The 19,554-nt window shown below is 42.0% G+C and overlaps 1 protein-coding gene across 3 annotated transcripts in view; it reads right to left on the reverse strand.

The window, feature by feature from the left end:
- Window positions 1–19,554, reverse strand: part of larp1 (La ribonucleoprotein 1, translational regulator) — a 54,011-nt gene that overhangs the window by 3,982 nt on the left and 30,475 nt on the right. The window contains exons 4-20 of one of the 3 annotated variants that reach the window (XM_037747930.1): window positions 17,369–17,440; window positions 13,406–13,568; window positions 11,018–11,152; window positions 10,280–10,429; window positions 7,410–7,572; window positions 6,605–6,749; window positions 5,797–5,971; window positions 5,429–5,595; window positions 4,501–4,599; window positions 3,786–4,112; window positions 2,472–2,595; window positions 2,066–2,271; window positions 1,818–1,924; window positions 1,052–1,209; window positions 747–891; window positions 470–579; window positions 200–327 (exon numbers count right to left, since the gene is read on the reverse strand). In XM_037747930.1, coding sequence (XP_037603858.1) covers window positions 200–327; window positions 470–579; window positions 747–891; window positions 1,052–1,209; window positions 1,818–1,924; window positions 2,066–2,271; window positions 2,472–2,595; window positions 3,786–4,112; window positions 4,501–4,599; window positions 5,429–5,595; window positions 5,797–5,971; window positions 6,605–6,749; window positions 7,410–7,572; window positions 10,280–10,429; window positions 11,018–11,152; window positions 13,406–13,568; window positions 17,369–17,440 — 2,574 coding nt within the window. Of the gene's footprint in view, window positions 1–199; window positions 328–469; window positions 580–746; window positions 892–1,051; window positions 1,210–1,817; window positions 1,925–2,065; window positions 2,272–2,471; window positions 2,596–3,785; window positions 4,113–4,500; window positions 4,600–5,413; window positions 5,596–5,796; window positions 5,972–6,604; window positions 6,750–7,409; window positions 7,573–10,279; window positions 10,430–11,017; window positions 11,153–13,405; window positions 13,569–17,368; window positions 17,441–19,554 lie in introns of all 3 variants that reach the window. The other 2 variants (XM_037747929.1, XM_037747931.1) reach the window with 2 other exon arrangements.

The raw sequence follows: 19,554 nt of genomic DNA on the forward strand, positions 1-19,554 counted from the left end.
TTACCAAAGTAAACTAATCAATAAGGTTATGACGATGTGAACGCTAGCACTAGCTGAGTCAAAGTTAGATGTGCTAAGTTTGGAAATAACCGCAAGGGTTAGTTCGTATTTTGTGAAGTTGGAAGGTGAAGTCATCTTTTCAGGGTTGCAGATTCTTGCCAACCAGTCTTTACAAACCACAAAGAAAAACTCTACTCACGTCAATTCTGAAATCTTCCAGACGTTTAAACTTGCTCAGATACTCCTGCAGCTTGGGGTCGATCTCCAAGGTCTTGGCTTTGGAGTATTTAAGGAAGGCCCAGAACTTCTCCAGTCCATAAAGCTGGCCTGAGGACAAGGAGAGACAAAGTCTGAAAGTGAACCTTTTTCTATAAAAAGAGGAAAACTTGCATAGGTATATGTGTTTGAATCATTTAGTCTCCTCTGATCTGTGCACACTGGGTGCTTTTCTTTGTCAACGATTTCTCACCAGCTTCGTAGTCTTTCATAGTCTCCTCCTGGAAGTCCTTAAAGATGTCTGGCCTGAACTTCCTCTCTAGACCGTAGCTGTAGTACCTGAACAGGCACTCCAAACCGTACCTGCAACATACACACAAGTTGAATTTAGTCCGTCTGGTCCATCTAAAGCTCTCTGTAAATACTGATTTTAAGACAGAAGGTCATATCTTGTTTTGTTAACTCCTCCACAACCACACAACTAAATACAAAATCCTCCTTCTCCATCCATCAGTGGTCGAGGCTCTTACCTGTATCCTTCTTTCCCGTCCTCGACCACCAGCTGTCTGAACTCCTCGTACATCTTCCTGTTGAAATGATCCCGCAGGAAAAACGACCAGAAGCGGAAGAGTGTGTTCATCTCCTGTGATTGGCCGATTCCCAGCCGCTTTCGCTCTGTGATTGGTCGAGAGGAGAGAGAGATAAAAGTGGACAGGTTTAGAGAAGAACAAAAATCAAGACATCCAGTATGACATCGCCATCAACAGGATATATATTACTGATATTTGAAGGAAGAATAAATGATAAAGTAGAAGAAGAAAACGTGTGTGTGTACCATTTAGGCAGCGCCGGCGGTACTTGTGGTAAACGTGTTGCGTGAAGCCGTTCTCCTTGAGCAGCTCGTGTGATGGGTGCTGGAACTTGGGGAGGGACTGAGGCGTGCAGCCGATGTTACCCAGGGCGGGGGTGCCCTCCGATGGGCTGGCGTTAGAGCTAAGAGGGAGGAAAGTGGAGGAGGAGGAGATGGAGAACAGAGAGGGAGCACAACCCACATCAAATATTAAAAACTACTTCAGTGAAGTTAGTCCTGAATCTGAGGTCATCTTCTGCTGTTTTACTTCACATTTAGAAAAGAAAAGAAGCTCTTGCATGATGAAGGTAACTTTAAATAGGGCTGTTCTCACCCAAAGACATTCTTAGTCGACTAAGACTCATGATTTTGTTGACTAATCGATGATTTAATTGACAGATCAGTAAAACTGAGTTTCTCCGCAAAGAATCACACAAAAGCACCACTTTAAAGGATCACATTTCATCAGTTAAAGACCAAAGTTAAGCCCTAAATGTTGCATTTGCTCCTCAATCTGCTCCTACACATTAATGATTAAAGGGTTTATTCAATTAACTTAAATTAATTATCATATTTATGACTTTTCAAGATCCATTTAATGGCAGTTAGAATGAATAAAAACCCTTTCATCACTGATTAAAATGAGAGCAATTGTCGGAGGAGTTGTCAAAAGAAAAACAGTATACCGAGAAACTAATTTCCGTCTTGGCCCGAATATAAGACAGGAAGATTACAGAGCAGCGAGTCTCACCTGACGGAGGCGGTACGAGAGCGATGCTCTCTGGAGTCCATCACCCAGCCGACGTGACACTCCATGGGGGGGTTGGAGCTGTGTCGGGTCTTCCTCTTCCTGGGCGTCTGAAAGGACGAAGATAATTAACATGTTTAGACTACAAATATTTCACCTGTGTGTTTTTTTTTATCCCCTAAAACATAAAACCAGGTATTGGTACCACTAAAATAAAATAAAAACCTTCATACGGCGGCCGGCCATCTTACCTTGGCATCTACAGGTCGACTTTCCTTCACCACGGGGTAGAAGCGCGGCGTCATGGTCTGGTCCTTCCGGTGAGGTGTGCGAGGCGTGCGGGGCGTCCGGGCACTGCGGTAGTTAGGCGAGTCAGGCACGGTAGTCGGGAGCGAGCGAGCTATTGAGGAAGGCTCGGGGGCACCGAAGAGTTTGTTCGCCAAAGCGTCTGTGGGGACTGAAGGCGCGAGGGAAAAGGTTTGTTGAGGAGCGGCACAAACAACAGAGCTCTTCACACTTTACATGAGAGTAACTCAGTGTGCTTCACTTTTAATCACAGCAATCCTGGAATAAAACTCTTGAAAGTCATTAAACGATTATGATTTCTCTCAGAAAACTTGTCATTTCAATAATTTTTAGAGTTTTATGTGTCCTTACTCTGCTGGGGTTTGGGGGGGCCTGGAGGGACTGCCTGGTTGGGGTCGACGGGGGGTTCAGGGGTCAGGCAGTCAAACTCTTCGCGGCTGATCAGGTGGACCTTCTTGAAGTTCTCCACTTCTTGCTGTAAATTGGAAAGAAAAAACAGGCGTTAATATGACGACAACCTCTTCCTCTTCTTCCTACAACATGTGTGGATTGCCAGTTTATTTTGGCTAAATGATGAAAAATACTTTCGCAAGGAGGGATGAGAAGGGTTTAGCTACCGATACACAATTAAATGTGCCAAAAACGAAAGCCCAGTACACACAACGTAAAGACTCATTTAACAGAAATTCATTGACCAAGCAAATCTCTCAATAAAACTCACACACCGTACAGAAACTCAAGATCTTAACCAAAATATATACATTAAAAGTACATTTAAAAATAGCCTGAAACACTGAGGAAAATGTTAAGACGTGGATCATCAACAGACCTCATCTGTAGTAATCTGGAGAATGAGATGCAGCAGCAAAACATTGCTGCCAAAAACAATCTTTTCACCTTCATGTCGACGTCTCTTACTGTTCTGACACGAGTAAAACCAACCAGCTGAGTTACATCAACACGCAAAACCCTGAATTTTCCACGAGCTCCTAACAACAAACTGTTACTGCTCCTCCTACGACAGCAGCTCAGTTTAAAATCTCGCTATAAAGACACAACTAGTCTCATGTACCAGTTCCCGAACGTTCGCTTTTTCTCACACTCGCCTCTTCATTCCACCAAGTATCCTCCGATCTTTGAGGCTCCATCTTTGTCTCACCCCCTGCAGCCCGTCGGTTCGACCCCTCAGGCCGAGGCCTCGTGTGTGGGGTTTATTTATAAACAAGCGTCCTCTGTTCCACACGCAGCTGGACGCGTGCTGGCGAGCACGTGAAGGTCCCACAATGACTTTAACAATGCTACAATGGGCCGCGATGACAACAAAAACAAAACAAAAAAACTTTCTGTTCTGTGTCGGGTTTCTAAATCCAGAAACCGCTCTGAATCTACTCATCGTCTGGTCTTGGGCAGAAACACCTCCAATCTGACAATAAGGTAATGTGGAAGCTGTCAGAAGAGCCTGACTTGAGTTATGTATCACTACAGGTTGTGTTGTTTCACTGTGCTGATATGTTTCCAGGTGGATCATGTGATCCCCAAAACTCTCCACGGACACTCGCAGATATTCTGGTTGAGTCTGCACACTCAGCAGTAACGGTAGAATCGAACACCCTCACCTTGACTGTAAAGAATAATTCATGGATCAACCATGAAAAACAACCTCACCTTGATGGTGGCGTATTCGGGCTCGTACGTGTCGTCCCACAGGTCCGCCTCGTAGTAGAAGAGCCCGTCGTTGATCACCTTGACCAGCTCGCTGGTCAGCTTGGAGCGCGACGTGTGGTGTCCCGTGCGGTCGCCTCCCGGGTGCTTCCTCAGGTATGGCGGCGTCTGCGTCACGATCAAGATCTTGTTGACGTCGTGGTCGTCGATCTCGCCATCCGTCTCCTCGTCCGACCAGTCGGTGAAGGTGTTGCGCCGTCCGTCTATCTGCTCCATCTCCTCGTCGAACATGAAGTCGAGCTCCTCCGGCTCGTCCTGCTCCACTCCCTCCTGATCAGAGATAGAAACAGACATTATTAGAAGGTGTTGGCTGATTATGTGTTCACTTTTTGCAGCTCTAAAAAGAAAGTTATTCTTAGTTATTACATGGCTTAGTTGAATACTCGATTGTGATTGGTCAATTGTTGCTATCTAAGGTCTGTTATTTCTTTATAGCAGACCGTTGCTATGGGCGCAGTTATGATGTCGGACCGTTTTTGTGTGAAATGATTGATTTCTTAAGTAAGTAGCCATGTAATAAGCGGGATAATGTACAGCTAGCGGGTGATTGTTGCATCACCCTGTTGGGGTTTATTTCATAACAATGACCGTCTCGCTGTACATTATCCCTTACATGAATAATAATTAAGACGTATTTTAAACATATTTTCTTCCTCACCTTAGTTCCTGTGGTAGCAGGAGAGGGCGAGGAGCCAGGCTGAGGCACCGGGGAGCGAACCGGGTCGTCCTTTTCCTTCTGCTGCTGCAACGAGGGGGCCTGCATCAGTCAACCAACACCGACCACACAGGAGGAGGAGGAGGAGGAGGAGGAGGAGGAGGAGAAGGAGATAGCGGGTAGGAAAAGAAGTGAAAATGGATGGAGGAATGATACAGACATGACAAGTTAAGTATAAGATGAGGACAGTAGTTTTCTTTTAAAAAAAATAATTACGAACTAAAAAAAAACAAAAAAACAAAAAAGCACCGATGTGTTGAATGACATTTAAAAAACAGAGTGGTGCATGTGGCTGCGAGATTAAATTAATTGGCTCTACATTAACAATGACTGAAGGCTACTTGCCAGCATAAATGTGTATTGTTGGAAGATTATTTTCATTATCAATTAATAAATGTTTTTTTTCAATTTATTGTCTAGTCATGTCAGAAAATGGTGAAAAACATCCATCACATTTTTTCCGGAGCCAAAAGTGAAGTATTCCAATTGCTTATTTTGTCCAAAATTATGTGAGTCTATTCAGTTTTTAATTTTATTAAAAATTAAAATGAACTTTTTATTATTAATAGCTGTTTCAGCACTAACTGTCAACAACTTCTTGACATGTTTTATCATGAAAAAAGTTGCGGAAGGGGAATTAAAAAAAAAAACTATTTTGTTTCCGCAGAAATAAATTATTTTTTAGAATTCAACGTTAACTTAATTAAGATTTTATTTAAGGGGTTTATAGGCACTTTTATCTGACTTTACAGTAACATGTTTCTTCTGGCAAGTGACCACATGTTCCATGTAAAACCACTGAATGGAAAATGTAATCTGATATATATATGGGTGAGTGAGTGGCTCTGAATTTCACCTTCTCTGCGCTGACCTTGGGTCGGGCCGGAGAGGGCCTGGGCCTCTTCTTGACCTCGATCCAGCACTCGGAGTCCAGGTCGGGGAGGCTGGCCGAGAGGCCCTTGGGCATCGTCTTGAGGTTGGAGATGTCTAGTTCAGTCTTGCTGTGTTGCTTCACCGGCGTGGAGGCCTTGGGAGAGCCTGCAGCAGACACAGAACGTTTTATATGATCACTTGAAGCAGAGACTTATTTTGCAAATGTCAGGCTGCAAAAAAATATAATTTTGACTTGATTTTAACAGTAATCTTAAACAAAAAAAGGCAGATCGCTACAGTAGAATCAAGAAAAAGTACACTTGATTCATTTTCATAGTTTCATTAACAGCAGATTAGACTGTTCACCTCGGGGCTCCTCTGGCATCTGCCTCGGGACAAACTCGGGGCAGTTGATGAGCTGGGAGAAATCGGTGTGTGGTTGGTTGAGCATGGCCAGACCCGGCAGAGGCCACTGCTCCGGATCCACCTTCCGACGGATCTTCATGTCGATAATTTCCACTTCCTTACTGTCCTTCAAAGCCTGACAGGAGAGACGATGGGTCAGTTAGTCTGTGCCATAACAGAAATAAAGTACCTTCTCTGCATGAAGGACATGAAGTGATATATTTATGTAGTACAAGTCTTCACTAGAGCTGCAATGATTAATCCATTAGTTAACAACTATTACATTAATCGCCAACTATTTTGATAATCAAATTTTTTTTTTTAACAAATTAAAGTCAAAATTCTCACCAAAACAATAACGTGTGGTGTGTTCAACTACTAAACCAACCACGCTGTGGCTATTTAAGGAAGTGGAATTTCTGTTTCTAACTGCGATGTGATTGGTTTGCTTCAATGCTGAGATCAGAGTTGTGAAATTTCTCTTCATTGATGTTTAGTCAGAGAAGAGACATGAAGTGCTCATCACTTCTACAGCACGTCTGCAGGTTAAGACTGACTGATAAATCTTCTAAACAACGAAAGAGAATTTTTAGTGTTTTACTTTTTTTTATTTTTAGTGTCTCATCATTTTCCACCAAACCTTTAATTCAATTAACTTTGCGTAGAAAACAGTTTTTCTGACGCTGTTTAAACCCAGTTTTGACTCTGGTGCCCACATTAAAAGTAACCAGTGAAGTTGGAGAAAGATAACTTGAGATGATAAACTTACTTCCAGGATGAGGTTGACGTCGGTGGTGAGGGCCTGCACCCTGTGGAAACTTGCGATGAGTCCGATGGGCAGGAAGCCCTCCTGGTCCATCTTCCTCCGCAGGAAGAAGTCTCGCTCCAGGTTGTCCAGGCTGAAGTAGTACTCACTAAAGAGGGCGGAGAAACAGGGAAACAAATCAGCTGTTTGTTGCCGTTTCCTCACATCTTTTACTTTTGTCTTTTTCCTGCGTCTAACATGGGAGGGACTAAGACGCAAAGAAAAGTAAGACAAGTAAGGGAAACAAGTGTAAAAAACACTGGATGCAGGCATTGTATTTATGCCACATGGAACCAAATACCTTCCAAGGAACCACTAATCCAAACCAGAATATCAGACAGGATTTCAAAGTCTCTGAGTAACTTAATGCAGATTTAAACTGAAGGGGGCACTGAGTGCACACAAGGAAACTGTTATACTCCTTCAGTTAGGGGCCAAGAAAACTACCGTCTCAACACACAGTGAAGTGTCTTCATCTGCCAGACTTTGACTGTTCGGGTTAGGCATCGGAGTGTGTGACAGAGGAATTGCTCTGCTTTTTTTGTTTCAATGCTGAGATCAGAGTTATGAAAGTCGTCTTCATTGATGTTTAGTCAGAGAAGAGACATGAAGATCTCATCACCTCTACAGCACGTCTGCAGGTTGAGTCTGACTACAAACCTGCACTGAAGCCAAAGACTTGGAAAAACAGCAACTTGTATTTGTGAGCGTGTTCTGGGTTTTAGCGCCGTCTTTGTCTCGTTCCTGTGAGAGAAGAAGCTAAACTTACATCTGCCTCTTGATGTAGTCCTTCAGCAGGTCCTGGTCGACGGAGTAAAGGTCGTTGCTGCTCATGTTGTCGTAGTAGTAGGTCACCGTGTTGCCAAACTTCTGGGCGCCGGGTCCGTCTTTCGCATCGTAGGACTTGTAGCCGTAGTGGTAGTCATAGTGACCTTGACAGGAAGGAAACGGTCAGAGATTTAGATCAAGTCCTCGAATTCAAACCTGCAATATTCACCTTTCATAACAATGAAAATAAATCGCTGACCCCGATATTGCCCGTTGTGTTTAAATGCTCGTTTGTTTACATAAGAATGTCATCGACACTTTGGCCAACATGATGCCAGAATAAAGTCTTGGACATAGTGCATTTTTTTTTTTTAAACGGAGCCGAGAATTTATTTATTGTATTGGTTGCGTGGTTTTATTTTATGTTTTATTTATTTAAGATATTTAAAAAAAAAAAAAAAAATTCCAATGTCGGAATATTCTTACAAATGAAAATGTTCATTGCTCTTTGAAAAGGTGTACTTGCACTATTATGCTATTTTATTATCATTATATCAGTGACATAAAATGGACTTAAAATGACTATAGTATATAGTATATAAAACAGTATAAAATGACTGTAGACATATTGTTTATCGCAATTATTTCCAGTACAATATATCATCTAACAAAATTTGCTATCATGACAGGCCTAAGCGTCAGACTTCAGGAGCGAGAGACCGAATCAAACCGAAACTGCAATCAAATTGCTCTTTTAGTATGGAGCAGAATATATATATAAAGTATCATAAAATATAGATTCAAGTTGTATTTGAAAAAGCACAAAAGACAGCACATGAAATTGGGCTCCTGTATGAAGTTTGTGGTTCCAGTCTATTTTAGACATTAATAGAAAAACATTAAAAATATCTGAAAAATGTCATGAAGAAAAAGTTGAATGTGAATGTAGTCACTGACAAATGTGTGAGTGTACTCGAGTTCGTGGGATCACACACACATGCGAGAGTCGAGTAAATACACAAAGACAAAGTTCATCTTCTCAGCATTGAATCTGACCGTTTCTTTAGTGCTGCTGAAAGTCAACAACGTGTCCTCAAGGAGACAGCAGGGATGTAAATCTGGACTTCCCCTGAGGTTTCAATCTTTGTTTTCTCTCTCTTTTCTTCCCTCTTATAAAATTTAAAAAGGTAGCAGCGCTTTCTCTACTTCAGCCTGGGGACGGGAGTGAGGAAGGAGGAGGCAAACAGAGAGAGGGAGAGGAGGAGGGACAGTAAAGACAATGTGTATGAAAAGAGAGTGAACAACGGAGGAGAGACGAGGAGAATCCTGCCAAAAACAACAGGCCTTCGGGGAAACCTGCTTCTCCTGCTGGATCTAACAGGCCTTTTCCTCATTCCAACACTCGCTGCTTGTTATTGCACTTTTCACTGTAGCCTCAGTGGGGCCGGTGTAGGGTCACCACACCCACCCAGTTAGAGAGCAGAGTCAGCCCAAACACAGCCAAAACTCTGTTAAGATGGGCAGGACACTATTTTGTCCTAACATGCTCGATTTTGTTGGGCTTTTCTGCCTTATAGCAAGAAGAGGACGGAGAATATGTAAAAGGAGTGGTTTCAAATTTTGGGAGATGAGAAAATTGACACCACTCATGTCGGTACGCTAAATATAAAGCCAAAGTCAACATTTGATGAGCTTAGGTGATCATTAAGACTGAAAGCAGGGAGGAAACAGCAAGCCTGACTCTTCCAAATATGTGAGGGATAATGTGCAGCGAGCCGGTCATTGTTGTGAAATAAACCCCGAGCATTCACTCTTTTTGCAATGGAAAGCTAAGGCTTCGGTCTTTCGCGTTATTACGTTGTACGCTTGTGATGACATCAATACGTTACGTTAAGTTTTGTGCAGTACAAAACGTGGTGAAAGGCACGGTGGCGCCCAAGTATTGACCCCGTAATGGTCGCAGGAGATCCATGTTTGCATGATCCTGTTTAAATCTATGTAAAATATGCTACAGCATTCATTCTTTTTGCAGCGGAAAGCTAAGGATTAACATGATGAAACTGTCAACACCTTTGCAGTCTGCTCATAAAAATGAAAATATGTCAAAAACTAAAAAATATACAAAGTTCAAATAATGTTAGTTGTGTTGAGAAATATTTTGTTTATGTTTCTAAATTCAGAGTTGTTTAGGAAAATTATATTTGTGTCTATTTATTAAAAATTTGATGAAAACACATGTCCGATTTGGTTATTTTTTTCATTTCTGCCACAATTTCAATACTTTTATCAATTATTATAATTTGTTGACTTAGATAACATCTTAGTTTAGGTTGTACAGATTTGAGGGATATGAAGCATATGAAGATACTCCAAGAAATGACATCACAATAAGCAAAAATACCACTGTAGGATCTGGCGGACCATTTTCTATTGCAGAGTTCAGAGGGTTAATCTAGTGCTGTACAGTAGTTACACAACATAACTCTCCTAAAACCACAAGCTGTTGTTTCTACACCTCTTCTATCATTAAAAAGGAAACAGCCTGTCTGTAAACACAGGAAACTGTTACTGCCCAACTATCCGACTTTGAAACCAAAACAATAACGTGTGGTGTGTTCAACTACTAAACCGACCCCGCTGTGGCTATTTAAGGAAGTGGAATGTCAGTGTTTAACTGCGATGTGATTGGTTTGCTTCGATGCTGAGATCAGAGTTGTGAAATTTCTCTTCATTGATGTTTAGTCAGAGAAGAGACATGAAGTGCTCATCACTTCTACAGCATGTCTGCAGGTTAAGACTGACTGATAAATCTTCTAAACAACAAAAGAGAATTTTTAGTGATTTACATTCATTTAAAAAAAAAACACATACCTCTGCCACCTCTGCCTCGTCCCCGGCCTCTTCCTCTCCCACGTCCGCGACCTCTGAACCCTCCGCGGAACGGCGCTCCTTCACTCTTCACGCTGGACACCTCGTCGTGGTCGTCACGCCACTCCCGCTCGTACTTTTGACTGTGCCAGTCTGCGGGGAAACCAACAACCTTCCCGTCAGCGCACAAACATACTGGACTAGTAGAACAAAACTAATATCAAATGGAGTTTGCAGAATTGGCTGCAGGATTATTACCGTTTTTAATCAGATGAAAGATACGTTTAACTTGAAATCTTATGCATACCAACAGATCAAATGTCCTCTTAGCTGCCGCTAACACATTTCATTTCCTCGGTGAATATAAGAAACCAAGTTATTTATACTGTACATTTAAATAGCTGAGCTATCAAAGCAGAAGTAGCAGATTAGCAGGAGCACACACAGATCTCTCCACATCCTGCTGCTGAGTCATGCACACCGTCTCAACCAGCTAAAAGCAGTAATGTCGGCTGATAGATCCGCAGCTACAGATACATGCAAATCCAGTACAAAGTAAAATCTGCTGTTACATGTCAAACTGAAACTGATAACTCCTGGCATTTAAAGCTTCATGTTAAACCAGCTGGGTGAGATTTCTTCGTGTCACTTCAAATTCATTTTCAGATACTTTTCTGTAACTCTTGTTTGCACCAACATTCACTGCCTGTCACCTGCAGCGAGTAACCTAAGCAGACTGACCTCTGAGGTCGTTCCTGGCGTTGGGAGGCAGACGCGGGTTTTCGTTCTGTCTGCTGTTGTTCCTGGAGGCCGAGCGCTCCCTGGGACCCTCGGACTTCACCTCGATCATCAGGGGAACCCATTTCTGCTTGTTTCCTGTTTGTAACGACAGGAAGAGGCGACGCAGTTAGAAAACATTTTGGCCTTAATTCCTCTTTTAATTCTGAGAGGTGTCTGCAAGAATCACCATAATATTTTCATTAAATGTTTTTTATAGGGCTGTCAATCGATTAAAATATTTAATAGTAATTAATTGCATGATTGTCCGTAGTTAATCACGATTAATTGCAAATGAATCACATTTTTTTATCTGTTCAAAATGTATCTTAAAGAGAGATTTGTCAAGTATTTAATACTCTTATCAGCTTGGGAGTGGACAAATATGCTTGCTTTATGCAAATGAATGTATATATCTATTACTAGAAATCATTTAACAACTCAAAACAATGAAAAATATCGTCCAGAAACCCTCACAGGTACTGCATTTAACATAAAAAATATGCTCAAATCATAACATGGTAAACTGCAGCCCAACAGGCAACAACAGCTGTCAGTGTGTCAGTGTGCTGACTTGACTATGACTTGCCCCAAACTGCATGTGATTATCATAAAGTGGGAATGTCTGTAAAGGGGAGACTCGTGGGTACCCATAGAACCCATTTTCATTCACATATCTTGAGGTCAGAGGTCAAGGGACCCCTTTGAAACAGTCAATAGGACAATCTCACAAGTAGAAATCAAATGCCAACTGTTGGATTAAATCGTGAAAATAAATATGTCAAACCTTTATAATCATCACTACTTTTGAAAATGGAAAGAAACACAGTTTGCCTTCAGGATACAGCAACTAGTAGATTCCAGTTCCACCAGTTTAACAGGATGTTTGGGATACAACAGCACCTCTGTATACTTTATACGTCATTAGCTGCTTCTCATAACTTTCATGATGACAAACTGATCATTACTGCTGATTCCTTTACTGGTGAAACAGCATAAAGGCTGCTGCAGTACCTCCACTGGCCAGCAGGGCGCATCAGTGGTCTGCTGTTTAAAGCAACATCTGGCTCTAGGGGGGTTTGTGTGGATGTGTGGGTGAGTGTGTGACAGATAAAGCAACGGGAGAGAGGAAATGACGGCCAGTTTTAAGTGACGTGGCCCTGTGTCTATCTGCTGACTGAGGAGGTAAGGGAAGGAGAAGGAGGTAGGGTAGGAGGGAGAGAATAAAGGAGAAAAGAAGAAGAGTATGGACCTGCAGATTACACTGTGGCCACATCATGAGAAATACAGTTAGAATATTATCAGAACGAGCTCACTACACTTTATACAGCAACAGATCTCTTGACAGCAGCAATGTGGGAAACCAGTTTGTGAAACAGAAAGATGACCGACCAAAATATTGGACCAACAGCCACATTTATTGATTGTTTGTGCGTTTAATCGAGCTCTGACTCTCTCAAAGTGAACATTAAAGGACAGCCCAACACCGCCAATACTAAAATTTGTCTGCGGCAACCAATTCAGAGTTTAAATGTGGCTTAATCTGCCTTGTTTAAGGGATTTTTGTTGTGTTTATTTGCTTCGATGCTGAGATCAGAGTTGTGAAAATTCTCTTCATTGATGTTTAGTCAGAGAAGAGACATGAATTTCTCATCACCTCTACAGCATGTCTGCACTTAAAGTCTGACTGATGCGTCTCCACGCGATGCAAGATTTGGTTTCATTGTTTTAAATGGAACTTAAACTTGATATTAAAATATATAGTGGGTATGCGCTTATAGACCCTTTCAGAAAACACATAATCACCTTTTGTATGTTAGTATTGTTTCAGAAAATAAGAAAGGCTGATGGCAACCAGAGAGAGACAGGAAGTCCCGCTACAACAAAACACTTTCTGGGTACATTGAGGGTAATCATGTTGTGCGAGAGTCAGAAAACACTCGCTGTCTGGCTGCCTGGTGGAGTTTAAACCGTTTATTGTTGCCAAAACTGCAACCAGTCATCACAAACTTCCACTCAGACATCTGCTGTAGGCTCACATTTAAAAAAAGGAAGCTGTATTCAACTTCAAGTGCAAACTCCTTGCATTTTAAAACGGACATATTTGGATTATCACAATAAGGAAACGTTTAACTGTCATGAAAACATCTTAACTCGGCATATTTTGCACTCCCATTACAGTCCCATGTTGCTGTATTTTAAGTTGAATGTGAGTTAACATGGTAGCTATCGATCGATGTTAACATGTTGAAGTTTAATGTGAGACACGCAAGCCTGTTTGGATGCTAACATTAGCACGTGCTACTGTTTAGTATTCATCGATTTGCTTTGTAAGCGTGCCAACATATTCACCTTTTTTCTTAGGTCCGTTCTTCTGGGAGTCGTCGTCGCCGTTCTTCTCCTCTCCGGAGTCGTCCGACTTGGCCTTCAGGTTCTCCTTGCTCTCCTCGTTGCTCTCCCTCTTCTCCTTCGACTCCTTCGACTCCTTCTTGACGATCGTCGTCTTCTTGGGAGCCTAGAGAGGAAAACAGGTTCAGACATTTAGAAAAGAGCTGCAGAAACTGTTTGGTCCATCAAAGGAGACTGAAGACCTATTCAAACAAGATAAGAGTTATAGAGGATTTTGTGGTATCACATTTTTACAGGACATGAAATTGGCTGAAATTGGAGCCACAAATACAATGTCACATGCCCACATATTCACATTGTTATTTTCTGATTTGGCAAAATGTAATCTGAGCTCAAAACCAAATATTTTGTTGGTTAAACATGCACAAGATTACAGTCAAGACAATAGACTGCTCGCTTAGCCCCTCCCCCGAACAGTGACTGCCCAATCCTATCTTAGCAACGTAACTAGCAGGCACTATATAGCCCCTTTTCAACCGCAGGAACTCTCCCCTACCCTCCACACATTTTGAGGAACTTGTTGCGTTTCGACCAAGCCCCCAGGAAGAGAGCCGGTCGTTGATCCCAACTTTCGCATTGGCCAAACGGTGGTACTGCAGCTTCCGTGTCCGTCACATGATGCCATTGGGCCCAAAAATACTTTTTCCCATAGACTTACATTTGGAAAGAGACGTCTGTAACTCAGCAACTTCCCAGTATGAAATCTCTAATAGCCCTTATTTAAATCATTAGGTTTTAAAGTTGTAAAACGCACTAATAGCCGAATCTAGAGTTATTTCCCTTCCTCCGTTCATGCCGTGACGACGGCGTGATGTTGGGACCCCGTGACCGAATCATGTGACCGAGCGGACGCTACTGCGCATGCTCCATGCGCCCAAGATCCGGGTACTTTTCCAGTCGGAAGTCGAGCCATTTAGGCTTCAAGCGCCACTGAGCAACTATCATAGGAATGGACGGGGCCCCGCCTCCAACGCTGTATCCCGTTCTCTTTATACATCCATGGTTCCGACCACAGTGACCAGGGTCTACATTAAGTTCTGGTGGGGGGGGGGGTATCACTTTCTGAAGGTACAGGAACTTTTGGGGTGGAGTTTGCAAGGATGACCGTTGCTGATTGGTATTTCAGTAATTTCAGTGTTTGTTGGACCCACCCGCCAACCCTTTCCGCTGTAATTCGCGACAAAATGCGTTTCCTTCCAAACGTAATTATGAATGCAGTAAGTTGTATGGGAACGTCATTTTTAGGAGTCGGGGCTGATTTCAGCCAACTAGAGATGAGAAGCTGTCGTGTCTACGTCTGTGAAAATCAAAGGCAGATTGTTTAAAAAATTACCAGTAATTTTGAGTGGTAAATCTGCATAGCAACAGTAACTAGGGGAGGGAGGGGGATGGCTTAGTGAACAGTCGACTGCTGAAAATGCCCGGATGTTTCTTTGGAAATATCATAATCAGAGCATATATAACACTGGAAAATATAACCACATTCATTTATATATTCTACTAATACACGAGAGACACTCATAACACCAAATGTAACATGAATACATAAATCCAAAGGTTAGATTTGGAAAAAAAATAACAATTTAGTACACCATACCCAACAATCTAGCTTGTGGAATAAAGTGGCATTAGTACATAAATACGTTTTTCATTCAGAATGGAAAGTTTTATATTCAAATCAAACAGTTTGACAGAAGCATTTTATCCATTCGGGCCACAATAAAAGTGACCGGGACAAAGCAGACTTTGCATTGTGGTTTAGAGGTTTCTGTATCTCGTCTTTAGTTCGGTCTCATCGTAATGGTCGACTGCAGCAGAGCAACACGAGTTCAACCACTGTCCACCAGTAACACAGTAACGGACACAGGGTAGTTCACCATACATGAATTGCCTTTTGCTGGTTATCTTTTTCTCACAGAGCCAGTATCGGAGTTTATTCAAATCAAACAGCTACGGCAGCTCAGCTATCAGCAGCACACACACACACACACACACACATATCTGCAAAGTTTGACACTCCTGAGGGGTTGGCATAGGAGCCATGCAAAGCGTTTGTCTCAAGTCGAGTAAGTAACTAACGAGAGGTTTCGACACATTTAAAGCCCCAAACCATTCAGTCCACATACACACCGTGACATGCTTAGCCTTCAAGGTATCATATCGCAAACTAATCTAATCACACTGAACTCAAAGACCCACTGCAAGCATGCAGAGTAGTTCTTAACATTGTTAACAGTGAGTTTCACCAAACAGCAAACAGCAACGGAGGCATGAGCAAGTCTGTTGTGGAAATGATCACCTTTATGAAATGAACCAGTGTTAAAATGATTGCGATTCGACTGGTGGAGAAATTCATTTAGAAAGTCGAAAGGAACGCGAAGGAATTGTACTTAACACAGGCCTCTGATCCTTGCCCTCTTTACTTTGGGTTGCTTCCAGGGTTAATTGTGTGTGTAATGACATGTTAGGGCTTTTACTTTAATGCTCTTTAATACTTTCCACTTAAGATGCGAAAGAGGATCCACCCAAGCTACTTTTAAAACTGTCTGCGGAACCGACAATCACATTTTATGTTGTTTAATGCAGGCACTTTATTTGTATTATTCCCAAAACTGTTTATTTAAAATGTGTGTATTGTGTTAAGACCTTTTCAGACTTTTCTTTTTTCTGTTAAAGTGATGCCTTTCTGTCATTAAAACATAAGTATATGTAAATGTTTGTTATGGCGTTATTCAAGCATGATATGACAGATACAGAAAGAGCCTCAGCGCTTGCGTGATACATACTTCGACACACCCGTTTCATCATTTGCTAGGTAGTGAATCTTGCAGCCTATTTATAATGTCTGACTAATGACTAATCTAATTCCTAATTGATCCCATGCTGTATTTTAAGTGCTGGACGTTCAAAACAAAAATAAATGGAGGAAGTGCTGGTTTTATTGTTGTTGTTGTACAAGGATGTCTTGGTTTGTTTGAACATTTTCTGTCCCACGCTGTGAGAGCAAAGGATCATTTTTACACACTGATTTGACATGAGAAGAATTTCTTCTACAATTTAAAAATGGGTGCATTCGAAGCATTTCCTCCTTTATCAAACTGGTGTAATATTGCCATCACATTTACGTGATACGGTGCGAGTCTGAGAGGGGCTTTAGAGTAGCAGGAGAATGCTATTGTTCTTTAAAAAGGCACAAAGCCCAAAAAATGTTAAATGTAGATGAAGGTTTAGACTGAGGTTTAGACATAGTTGGAGCTTTAAGCATTGTATCAAATGGTGAAATGATCCCAAATCTAGATTAACCATCAGCCAAGAGGGGATTATGGAAATGCTGACAGACACCGAACCAGCATATCAAAACCTGCAGTAACTTAAAGTCAAACTGAAATTAATATTTTAGTTTTGAAAAAAAAAGTTTTGACCTATGTGCACTTATTTGGCCAAAAATGTAATAACTAAAAATAAGAAATTTAAATTGTACTTATTTTTCCTGCAGTGACATCACCCCCTATATATTGATATTCTCTGGTGGTGAAGTCTTGGTACCAACTGACAATATCAGTACTATATCAGTTATTTGATTGGTGTAATATCTGTGTGAGTGGGAACTAAAATATCTCTTTATATCACTTCAATTCCAACAAGCCAACAGACAATTAACCAGCTAGGGGGTCAACAGTGTTACCTGTTGCTTCGTCCCATCTTCATCATCATCTAAACCCATGAAGGGTTGTAAACCCATTGACTGTTGTAAAGTGACAGTCTGATGAAATCCAAATTTCAGTTTGACTTTAAGCAGGCTTTATGACATTGTTTGATTGTTTCTTTCTTTGTGTGGTGTTGAATTTTTAGTTTGTTTGGTAGGTAGGCAGGCTGCAGGTTTCACAGGCTGCAGGTTGAACTTACAGTGCATCTCCACGAGTCTCTGACCTGCCTGACAGTCGGGGGGCAGGACACGGTCCGTGTCACTGCCTCGATCTGAACAGAGGGAGGGAAGAGGAGTTTAGAGAAGACAATGAGGTGGACCATGATGTACAGACACACACACACACAAACACTCACACTCATACTGTATGTAAAAACACTAAGCTTGCTTGTAGGACAAAGCTCCACTGCTAATTGGAGAGTCTTAAACCTTCAATGTTTGGGGACTTTTTCAGGCCCTAAAGTGAACTAACAGTCCTTCCAAGCCCCTGACGTTATGGGGGGAATAAAAAAAGCAACGTAATAATTGCCTCTTTAAAAGCTCTTCTGTGTTGTGGCGCTCTGCTCCAACAACATAAGGGCAATACGCTTCTTCCTGTTGCCATCAAACACAATGAAAATGCCAAATGGATGCTGCACAAGCTGTGGATAATGAGAAGCATCTGCTGCGTCTACAGTCCACTAAGCTCCCTCTGGGTTTTATAAAGTACATCCCATATCATCATCTCAGTGGCTAAATGGCTAATGTTGTGTCATTACATGAAGACAGACTTTTTTTTTTTTTTTTTTGTTTGCTTTGGGTTCTGCACAGATGGGAATAAGAGCCGGTTATTTTTAGTGAGGACAGAGAGGTGTGAAATGACGGCAATGAGCCATTAGATTAGACGACAGTGTTTAAAGCTCAGGTGTGAGTGTGTTTTCTGATTCAGTAGAGACATGTGGTGTAACGGCTGAGGAGATGTCGAAAGTAATGCTGCGATCAGAGGGATGCAGATTCATTCTTCTTTCACCACACGACACTTTCACCACCAGAAATAAAAAGACTCCTGAACAGTACTGCAGTATAAACCACCAACCAACACTAGAAACCAACACTTCACTGACGGTCTTTTCACTCTGGACACAAAACAGACAAAATGAGATGATGACAACACACAAAAGCTGAAGCCACAGACTGTGGGCTGAACACAGCCATGTGTTCTTAAGTGACGTTCTTCCCTGAGGATTGCAGGGAAGAGGGGCTCTTACTTATGGGTGGTAGTGATTTAACAGTTACAAAATCAATGTAGAAGTTTTACCACAGTACCTCTAAACTCTAAAGCACAACCCTGCAATCAAGAACCACTCCTTTATCTAATTTCAGTGTCTATTTCCCAGCTTCGACAATCAGAGGCATTCAGCGACTGATTTACAGCTTTAAATGTTGCGTGGTGGACAGTGAACTGCGGCGCCCCTAAGAATAGCAGCACTCATCCAGGGGTGGTTTATTGAAGGGGGATCCCTAAAAGGACATCCCTTCCCAGGCCTTCACCGTCTAAAAGCTCCATCCCCCCATCCCCACCTACGATTCCTGCCACCGGAGACGCCGGTTATTCCTGGCTCTGATGATGTGACCCACATTTTACTGCTCGGGGACGTGCAGCTCGCCCTCATGTTCACTCAGACCTGGCTGCCTAAAATAGGGGAGGTTAGCGGGGTCGATCTCCCGCTGACACACTATCGCCCAGAGATCCGAAATAGAAAAGGGCTCGGCGGGGTGAGCGACTGCTGCTGCTACTGTAAGGCGACACAAATTAGACGCATCCCCTGTCGGACCAACAGCTGTAGGTGACGAGAGAATAAGTATAAAGGTGAAGGGGGTCGGTATGCTGGATGTGTGGTGAAGGGGGCTATGGACACTTCAGCTGAGCAGGTCTAGATCTCTGTATGTAGCGACAGGTATCGGCTGAAACCATTTCTTTTGATTTCTCACTTTTTTCCTGGGTCTGGAAGTTGGAAAGGCCATGTACAACGAGGAACCAACAGTCTGCAATTAATTGTTTTCTTTATGGATTAATCTGTTATTAATCGACTACTCGTTTGGTCTAGAAAAATGTCCAAAATAAAAGTGAAAAAATGCCACATTACAAGCCCAAGATGACATCTTCAAATGTCTTGATTGTTCAACCAACAAAAAAACCTAAAGATGTTCAATTAATTATCAAAGGAGAGACAGAAAAGCCACAAATCCTCACAAATGAGAAGCCGAGACAAGGAATGTTTGGCAAAACAAATGTATACCTAATTCCCAGTGCCAGTGTGTGTGCGTGCATTTGCTCAAGGCGTTTCATTCAACATTTTCTGGTCTTCTGATTGGATGAAATACCCAGCATCTATGTATATATGGA

Source organism: Sebastes umbrosus, chromosome 17 (genome assembly GCF_015220745.1).
Source record: "Sebastes umbrosus isolate fSebUmb1 chromosome 17, fSebUmb1.pri, whole genome shotgun sequence".
In the NCBI taxonomy this organism is placed as follows: Eukaryota; Metazoa; Chordata; class Actinopteri; order Perciformes; family Sebastidae; genus Sebastes; species Sebastes umbrosus.